The sequence below is a fragment of the Echinococcus granulosus genome (assembly GCF_000524195.1).
Source record: "Echinococcus granulosus chromosome Unknown EG_S00042, whole genome shotgun sequence".
NCBI classification, from domain to species: domain Eukaryota; kingdom Metazoa; phylum Platyhelminthes; class Cestoda; order Cyclophyllidea; family Taeniidae; genus Echinococcus; species Echinococcus granulosus.
The window spans coordinates 171,072-180,803 of NW_020170422.1; the positions used below are offsets into that span (position 1 = coordinate 171,072).

A 9,732-nucleotide genomic window follows, 5' to 3' on the forward strand; every position below is an offset into this window, starting at 1 on the left:
GGTTAATGCTGATCCGCTCTGAGGAATACGCAAGCATTGAGATTGTCTATCTGCTGTTCACTTACAGTACATCGTTCATAGGGCTGCAGTGCCACAAAACACGGAAAGAATGGTTTAACCGCCTAAAATGTTGTCAAACATCAGCATATGGCACACAGCACTCTGTACACTGCAAAGGATATTGATGCTCTCTTTAGCTTAAACTCCGCTAACAGCATGTGCGGGTTCTATTAGCGCATTTGCACCAAATCACTCGTAGTGTGCTGCCGCGGTCACTAATTTCACGCGGTTGCATGCATCATCACTGTTGTTTGCTGCCAGAATGTGCAGAAATTTTATTTAGCGACAGCCTTGGTGATAAATATAATGCGCGCGTCACACATATTTTAACCCTTTTTCTCACCTTTATGGCTTTATTTTACAGGGAATTGTTCCTAGCCTTGGGACTGTTCGAGCTGTAGTCAACGTCTTCTTAATTAGTAAATACTTTAAGGTCAGGAATTAGGCGGAGGCCCAAAAATCTATGCATAAAAAGAGGGCTGTTCCATTTGTAAAAACCTTGCTTACTTTTATAAAAATGCGTGAATTACTGCTCTTGCAATGCCTCCAAACAGAGCCGTCTCTTACGCACATACGGAATGTTTGCAGGAACGAATACTTTAGTGGTGAAAATTGAACCAACACATCTAGGATTGTTATGGAAAGGCTAAGAATAGGGTGTAGTGAACACTTTTACACCAATTTAATGTCTTACTGCTGGACATATGAAGCTTCCGCTATCAAATTGTGCCCTTTTTCTGCAGCTACGAGGGATTGACGTTTTAAAGCCCTTGTCTAAATACAGCTTCTTCCAACGCTTCACGTCCACTATACATTTGCTACAACTATGATCGACTGACCTGATTGACGTTGACTGAAGTGGATAACAAAGGCTACATTGATTGTTAAGAAGAGTATTAAGTCAAACTTGACTTCAGTCACACCACCACATCGTCCTTTCAAAAGCTGTAGGATTGCATGTCCCAGTTTGATTTAAACGACCCCTGTGTCCACCTTTCAGTTGACTAATTTCTTCATTGATTCCTTCTCATCAGATGGTTACTGTGCATCAGTTCCGTAATGCCATAAGAAGAGAAGTTAATAATGAGGTTTAAGAAAAGAGAGAATTTTGTTGAAGTTGGGCGATCCCGCAACAAGTCTACATTGCATAAGTGCAGAAGCCTAAGGTCACATAAGGCCAACCGTTAATGTCACTAAAATTTCCCTGTCAATATTTGCCAAAAGTTCCATCATACCCATCTTGCACGACTTGGGGATTGTATGATAAATCCCTAAGGCTAATTCAGACTGTGCAGAATATATCTCCGCTGTGTAACATGGCCTCTAATGCGCTGTAGTCAATCGACATAGCTGCGCAGCTGTGTGTTGGGCTAAGCGGGCGATTCAGCCTGCCCAGGATGTATTTCCGCCCTGTAGCACGACCTCCGAGGCATGCTAACATCATCCCACATCTTCTGTACGTCAGTACTACACGTTCTGGCTTACTGTCTTCGTCCATTACGACCCCAGAGAAGACATGCATTGACATGGGCACGGCAATTCCATTACGTCATCAAATGTTTTATCGCGGCCTGCTCCAGATCTTGATTGCAAGCAGCAACACATTGCTTTCATTCCTGCAGCCGGCTATTCAACTTGGTCCTGTCAAAGAATGCCACCTTGGGAGAGTGGAACGCCAGACTATCCTCACTTGCCATTACTACCTGATCGCCGTCTCTTTGCACAACAATTCAAGTGGATGTGTCGATACCTGACAGCTCAAGGCATGAAGCGCAGCATTTGACAGTGTAGACTCATGTGAAGGATACGAATTGGCACCACGAAGCAGGAAGTAAAGTGAGGTGGACTGCCAATGCTAGCTACGCGAAGCCCAGCTTCCACCTGTGTCTGTGAGTGCAAAGCCCCACTTCCTCGTCAATTCGTGCACACCCAACCCGAGTGCTCCGTTGTCAGTCAGGTGAGGGAATGAGGCAAACCATCTGTTGGAAGGGTTGATTACACGCCGCCTCACGGTATTTCGGCTATCCTGTTGTTGAAGTCCAAGGAAGTTGGAATTCATTGGCACCCTATGAATTAGTGTATTTGGAGGCGATGAGGTGGATCCCTGAAAATGACGAGACGGCGGCACTTGGATTGCACGCTCAGCTAAAGTTCCAATCCACCTTCCCAACCGACAATACTTGTCATGCAGTGAAGAGAACACACGCATCCACAAGGTTAAGCACTGAAATGAGAATAATTTATTCATTTTAACATAAAAAAATACACGGTCGAGGTGACAGTTGCATCGACTGGAAAACTGGGCGGAAGTGCAAGTTGGAGGCAAATCGAGGAATTTTCCAGTCACCGTTGGCTGGTTAAAATACATCATCAGAAATGCGTGGGGGAGACGCCTTCTATAAGTGATTCAATTAGAAGCAAATCTTTCCGTCAAGGTTAGCATAATCAGTAGGCTACCTCAGAAATAATAAAATGCGATTCCGATAAAACCGTGATATACATTAAGGCAACCGCTTGATTTTGTACTTTAAATTAGTTAATCGAATTGAGCAACTTACTTTTGCGATTAGGGTTGTGCAGGATTTTTAATTTGCTTATAGGAGTAAAGTGAACCACATTGCTATAAACGAGAGAGAAAGATGGTACTGGTAGATCGACAACTGTCAAATACAGACACAAAGTAAATGTTACTCACCTCCGTGCTGAAGAGACAAGTGATCTTGAACTGACCGTAGATTCAGAAATTCCTCGAAGCATTCGAAGCACATGTAGCGTATATCGTCTGGCCTTCTGATAACACCTTGAACGAGGACCAACACTTGAACTAAACTCATGAGCTGATATATGCATAAAAATTGGTTCCTCATTGTGTCATTTTGACATGATAGTTTTTTTTTTCTAATTTCGTGGGTAAATGATACTTACGACAGTGGACATCAAGACAATGCGCAACGTGTGAACTAAAGTAAGGAAACGTTTCGCCACAAAGATTGCATCCGGAATGAGCAGCAGCTAAGGGAGGCATAATGGGGGAAAAGTAAATGGGTTATCTCCATTAAAAACGAGCTAAACATCTTGAAAATGTCAGTTAAAAGTCATACTTTTTTGGTGTAACAGAAGCTCTCCAATACTGTCAAACTGCTCAAGGCATACGGGACAAATTCGGAGAAATTCATCTAAAAACATCGCAAATTGCTTTAAGTATAAAATAAGCTTGAACTGATGCCTACGCATAAAGTGTTTTACAGCTCGGACACCAATGAAGTTGTCAGTCGCCAATATTCCCATGCACATCAAATAGCGTTTATATTTTCCTACTCATAAACTATCACTCGGTCTGCCTCCTGCCTCCCTCCACCATGCACCACCCCGCAAATACTGCCAACATCACCATAGAACACCCACTTTGGGCAAGATCACAGAAGGCCTCGGCCATAGCAATGGTGGCGTGTATGTTCTTACTCGAGACAAATATCATGACCATCGTAAATCTCACACTGCGGATTCCTTAGTCGCCTAGTGCTGAGAAATTGCTGCTACAGATTATCTGGCAAAATTACGTAGTGAGGATTTTGAGAATAGCAGAAGGCGTGTGATCAAGATGCATTAGACTTAACTCTAACGTAACTAACAGGTGATTAGCAATAGTACTAGAGTGGGAAACTTAGGGCTAGTTATTATCAAAGAACGAAATGCCTACTTACCATAGTGAGCATCCCTAAAGTGCTCTAATATATCATTCTGATTAAAATATATGAAATGGCATTCCCAGCAATAATAGATGTACATTTGGAGGGAGTGTTTCGGAGACTGATTCAAAAATTGAGGCGAGTCCAGTTTTGTGGTGAATGAGCACCACTCGAAAACTCTGGACTACTTTTTAGGTCCCCAAATGATTTGAAATTCTAGGCTTGCTTTTACATTTAATTTCATCCTGCACTCCACACAGCATTGAGGCAAACTTGCCTTAGATCACCTGACTCGGCCTGTACTGCCATCCTCTTCACGAGTTTGTCAGATAAAAATGCGTTAGCTCACTGGTGGAAGTATTGGCAACTAGGAACAGAAATCAGGCGTAAAATTGGGTTGATTTATTTCGCAAAAAATCACAGCATTGTTGTAGTGGTTTGCCGAATTTATTGATGCCTAGTGTGCATATTCTTAAGATTCCTTACTTGTTCGCTATTATGCAGTGCTCGATGACTTCCATAAAGATGAAAGAAGACGATAATACTATGGCAGAATATATGCTATCGACGAACAGAAGGGCTGGAACATTCTGACACCTCCCAGAGGCCTGGCTGCCAGGCGGAGGTACAATGGAGGAATCTCTATGCGGCCTGTTATTAAAACCGAAAGTTTAACAACTGAATTATTACATTTATATATTGCCTTTAAATGCCGTAAACGAAGTAGCTAGATGACTGATTTGTAGTATTTTAGCACGAGTCCTCCCTCAATCTGTGCAGCCTCACTAAGGTGAGGGACACTCTGGTATCACCAAATTAAAAAAAACTACACGCCTACTCATTGACCAATTCCTAGGGGAGGCAACGTGCACCGCTACTAAAAGGACTCCCATATCAGGGTACGTATTCCCAAATCCCAGAGAGCGTGTTCTCACCTAAGTATTGAAACTCCTGGAAGCGATTTGTTTGGGATATTTTATTCAACTATAAGAGATATATTTACTGTCCAAATGCTAACTGACAAATTGTTGATACATAGCTCTGATAGAAAATTTTGGACCCGAGCTAAAAGTACTGTGATACGAAGAAAACGGCATGCAAGTTTACTGAAATCGGGTAGAAATGCGAGTCATTGTTACACCCACTGAAGTGGTTGATGGTATTCACCCAGTAGAAGGCTTTTCAAGTATTTTCGCCTTTACCTCAATGCTTATTGCACATTTAACAGCACGATCTCTTCAGTCTCCATCATTTAGTTTTCTATCCAAGTACCACGGAGTTCCTTTCATGTCATTTGTGTCAACAGGCCATCAAACCTTAAGCACATTCGCAGTAAGGTTGCATCCACTATCACGGTCTTCGAGGAGGATGGTGAATTGGTCACGGTGAAGAAGACAAACTACTAAACATTCAAACATCAATGCTATGTGGCTTATTTGAAATAACTCAAGGGAAGAGACTGCTATTCTACGGTTCAAAAAGCTTCCATTTCCTTAATGTATTTGTGAAAGAATTGAATTTTTGCAATGCCGCAGCGTAATCTCAATTTGATTAAACATTGTAGGACACTTTAGCCAAAACAAATCTGTTCATTACACCTAGGGGCGGTTTGCAGAAAATGACTCTCGATTTCTGCTCACCCTTCCAGATGCTTAATTGAAAAAAACCAGATTTCACTGTAAAAATATTACATTACTCCTGGAAGGCACTTACAAATAGCTCCTTATTATCTACGGTGAAAGCACTTTTTTGTAGGATGGAGAAGAATTGTTGTGAACCCCGTCTCGTGCCAAAACTCCTTCATGCACTTTGAAACTTATTTCTCCTTCGCAGTAAGCGTAAACACAAACGAAAAACACCGTAAAGATAAGTTGACATGCCGCCTAGGATCACTGCGATAGTGAGGTGGTGGGTCTTCGGTCCCAACGATCTATCGCACTTTGATTCAGCAATCTGCAACACGATTAAAGAATATTAGTTTATTTCAGTTGAACTGTAAATGAATAGTTCTATGCAACAAACTTAAGCATTGTAGTTGCAATGCAGAAACGATGCCATCCCATTGCAGCCTATCGTGTAAAAGTATTCTCCTCTGCTTAGGGGACTGAAACCGGAGGCACAAGGGAAAATGTACAAAGACATTGTATTTCTAGCCCGTATCTAAGTACCAGTATGGGTAAAAATCAAAGCATTCTCACTCGTATTACGCATTCACGCCACTGTATCTGTAATACAGCCAATTAACTCTAATGTAAGAGAAACTTTACCGAATATATACAGTAAGTGTTTGACTGAATATGCCTTTTAGGTGAAGATTGTCGGTCTACACCCCCTGTTTCGGAGCGGATGCTTTTGACCTCTAAGGAGGAAACCTTGATAACCTGTAAGCCCCTAAGTTTCTGATTAAACAAAAGATATCTTCCTATACGCACTTTCCGCGTTCGGACAGTATGCAAATAGAAGCGGATGAGAGAAATACATAATCTCCTGCATAATATTATGTAGCGTCCCGAGACTCCTTTAAGACAAAAGAAGGCACAATACTCGGGCAGAATATATATATTCAGCACTGAGAAGGTGTCTGGGCTATTGGCGTGGCCCAAAAGGCCAGCCCACCCAGCGAGGTACAAGGGGGTTAATTCCAAGTACAAAAGTGGCGCCTCACCAGAACCGAGGAATAAACCACTATCGTATTACAATTACAACAAATTGATGCAAATTCCTACCAAAAGCCTGTTTAACTACCCGAAATATACTTCCGTCCTGAGTTATGGTATTCGGACTATGTCAATAACCTTCCAGTCCCGCCCACACAAATGTTTCGGCTGCAGTGCAAGATTATAAAAGATTTAGAAAATGCATTATGTGGTGAACAACCATGACGTTACGAGCTAAGGATGTTAAAAAAAAAACCCAGTTCTACTTTGTGGTCACTGAACTAACTTCGAACGAATCTTACCTCATCTTATAAAAAGAGCCCTGCCCACGAACATGGGCTAGTTTTTAATGGATTTGCCTTACAACAGACGCCCATTCCTTCGTTATCACTATTAGCCTTCCGCCTACTTTCACTTTCCACATTATTCAGTTGCAAAATAATGCCCTCTTTTAGTTGATACATATGGCTGGCTGCACTTCCCATACTCGTTTAGAGATGCTCATAAAATCGGAATTATTAAATACTGATCTTAATATTTTGTCGAATAAACTTGTGCCTGTTTTTTAATGAATGCCTTAATTTGGCATAACGATATTGTAACCAATGGGTGCAAACCATAGACCCGCACATTGCGAAATCCATGCAAGTACATCCTATAGTTGTTTGGTGTTTTTGAGCCCCATATTTATTCACAGTTGCTCAACTAGATATGGTTTTTCTGGTGTCTGAGTCATCACGTATTATTACTCTCTTAGCTAGCGGCAGTAAAATTAAACGTAAAGAGTCGTTGACTGCTATTGAGCGAGATTGTGATGAAAACATTCAATACGCAAGCATAGAAGAAATCAAATCTTATTGCTCCTGGATCATTCCACACCTTGTAAATTTGGTCTCTGATCCCGTCGAAAGCTATCGCGAGGGGTCACTTCGTATTCTCTCCAAGCTTTGCGAATACGTTTATACCTCAGATTGTTTTATCCCTCACATAACGCAAATTTTAGTCAAACGTCTTACCATAAAAGAATCTCTTGAAGAATCCGAAGAGGTTCGTCTTTGCTCATTGAAACTCCTTAAAAGCATATTACAGAAGCTTCAAAATGGCTCCTCTTGTGTTGATGACTACTGCCTTATACTCAGTCATTCCCTTCGGGACAGTTTCCATGAGGCGAAGGTTCTCTCTTGTGACATTCTCCGAGTTTTGGCGAAGAAATTTCCTTCATTGTTTTATCACTCTGCTGAAACCGTACTAAAGCCACTGTTGAATAATGTTGTACATCAGCAACACAAAGTTCGCGTCGCAACCGTGGAAGCTATCGGTGTGGTTTTCGAATATTGCAACGGCAAGTTTGTCGACTATACAATCGCTCCGTTGACGCAGCGTCTCTTTGACCCGTCTATAGCAGTTCGAAAGGCGGTGATCCAAGTAGTTGGGGAGTGGCTGCTGAATCTCATGGACCGGTACTCCTACCACTCGAAATTAGTTCCCCTAATTTTGAGTGGATATATTGACGAATGCGAGGAAATTCGTGATGAGGCTACTGCTCTATGGGATGATGTTGGTAGGATTTTCAGTTCTTTTCATGACCGTGCTTACCTTAGGCTTGAAGTTTCAGAAGGAAAATGAGGAAGATTTGAAGGATAAAATCGACTTTGATCCCGGAAAACAGTCACATTATCCTTCTAATCAGACTAGACCTAATTTTGGTACGTTTTCTTGTTTTCTAAAATGTTTTATAGTGCGTTTTGGTGTTCTCTAAGGAATTTTTCACGTTGGTAAATTCATAGTTCTCTCATTTTCATTTTCTAATCAAGTTGTTTTAAGCCCCACTAGGAATTCATTTTCTGTCATTATACTTTGTTAGTTTGACTGTATTATTTCTGGTGACTGGTTCCTTTTTATTGGCCCGTCTAGTAGTGGGTTGCGTTTTTTTATCGAGACTTATAAACTGGGAGCAACTGAACTGCTATTTTAGCTATTGATTCTATTTGACTCCAAATGAGGGCTTTAGTGGTGATTTCATTAAGCGTAATTCGCATATATCTTTCGAGAAGTTCTTTTACTTGGACTTTATCTTATTTTCTCGTGCCGTCTCAGGGTGTTCAATGCGTTATTTCTTCTGGAACCCATAAATTCATGCATTGAATTTAATCTTGTAATTGGCTAACTTTGCCAAGCATCTTTTTGTGCAAAACGTACCGTTTTGATCCATTTTCAAAGCTGTCATCGGTGTCTGCATTAAGCTCATCGCAGCGGCTCATATTATCTCTCTCAGTGAATCTCTTTCATGAATTACAGCGATGTTTGTCCACGAATTTTTGGGTGATTTCTGGTTCATCAAATTCTATCTCGAGTGGTATATTCCTAGAACCTCGACCCACGCTACATCTTGTTAGCTGCGATCCTATTGCATTAGTTTTTAATTTGTAAACTTTCATGGGTCATGAATCTTAATAGATTTGCACTTTTTCAATTTCTTAACGAAGATATTCACCGAATCATTGCTGACCTTCAAAATAATTTTTTATCCTTTAGTGATGGCTGTTTTTTTTCTATTCAACTTATTAATGGTTTATTAGAGTAGAATGTCGCATTACCTTATGTCAGTCGAATAGTAATATCTCTTGTTTGCTTTTACTTTTAATATATTCCTTTTGCCCTTGGTGCCTATGTTATGCACGTTTTTAATGAGCCAATTTTTCATTAGGAGACATTATTGCCACTTATCCATTATTTTTATCACAAGCCAAACCAGCCCTAGAGTCAAGTAGAATCGTGCTTATTTAAAATTAAAGGAAATCACTTTACCTTTCATTTTCCGCATATTTGTGTCGTGGACCTATCATCCACATTTGTCTGCTGAAAATTTCCTTAAAGTGCCATTTAAATATTTTGCTGTCTTTGCATTTTCTTACCACGCTAACACCACCTTGATCTGTTGATTATTCCACCTTTCTCCTTTTGTCGTGAATGGCTCATCTAGATTCGTCTCTCGGCTCTGCGCGTCCCTACAGCACCATTTAAATATCGTGAACACGAGTGGCAAACATTGAAGTAATTCTACTCCCACTCTTCTTGCTGGGTCAAGGCTGTCTCGAAATGTTGGATTTCTCCTATCTTACCCTAGATTAGCCATTTGAATTCGTTCCTTAACAGCAAACACGGGAAACATGATACTTTCCATTTTTCTCTCCACAAGACTGCCGTGAACTAGTTGGTCTGTCGCTCGATTTTTAGTCATTTTTCCTGTATATGGGCCACTCAGACTCCTCTCTTATCTCAGGGCGTTCACAGATCGTTATTTGGGATTCGCCATAGCTATTACC

At 41.0% G+C, this 9,732-nt stretch overlaps 2 protein-coding genes across 2 annotated transcripts; one reads left to right on the forward strand and one right to left on the reverse strand. All coding sequences in view use genetic code 11, as the record gives it.

The window, feature by feature from the left end:
* Positions 1-2,430: 2,430 nt before the first annotated feature.
* Positions 2,431-6,891, reverse strand: EGR_05564 (hypothetical protein; the record flags this gene model as incomplete). The annotated part of the gene is given in 11 exon segments (XM_024494813.1): positions 2,431-2,456; positions 2,619-2,680; positions 2,752-2,897; positions 2,986-3,072; positions 3,162-3,236; positions 5,463-5,547; positions 5,566-5,702; positions 6,017-6,148; positions 6,182-6,434; positions 6,709-6,745; positions 6,816-6,891. 11 exon segments carry the CDS (start codon positions 6,889-6,891, stop codon positions 2,431-2,433), a joined length of 1,116 nt encoding a protein of 371 aa, XP_024350733.1.
* A 226-nt stretch (positions 6,892-7,117) lies between these two features.
* EGR_05565 (HEAT repeat-containing protein 2) lies at positions 7,118-8,990 on the forward strand (the record flags this gene model as incomplete). Its single annotated transcript, XM_024494814.1, has 5 exons — positions 7,118-7,967; positions 8,008-8,112; positions 8,194-8,265; positions 8,682-8,832; positions 8,864-8,990. 5 exons carry the CDS (start codon positions 7,118-7,120, stop codon positions 8,988-8,990), a joined length of 1,305 nt encoding a protein of 434 aa, XP_024350734.1.
* Positions 8,991-9,732: the final 742 nt, after the last annotated feature.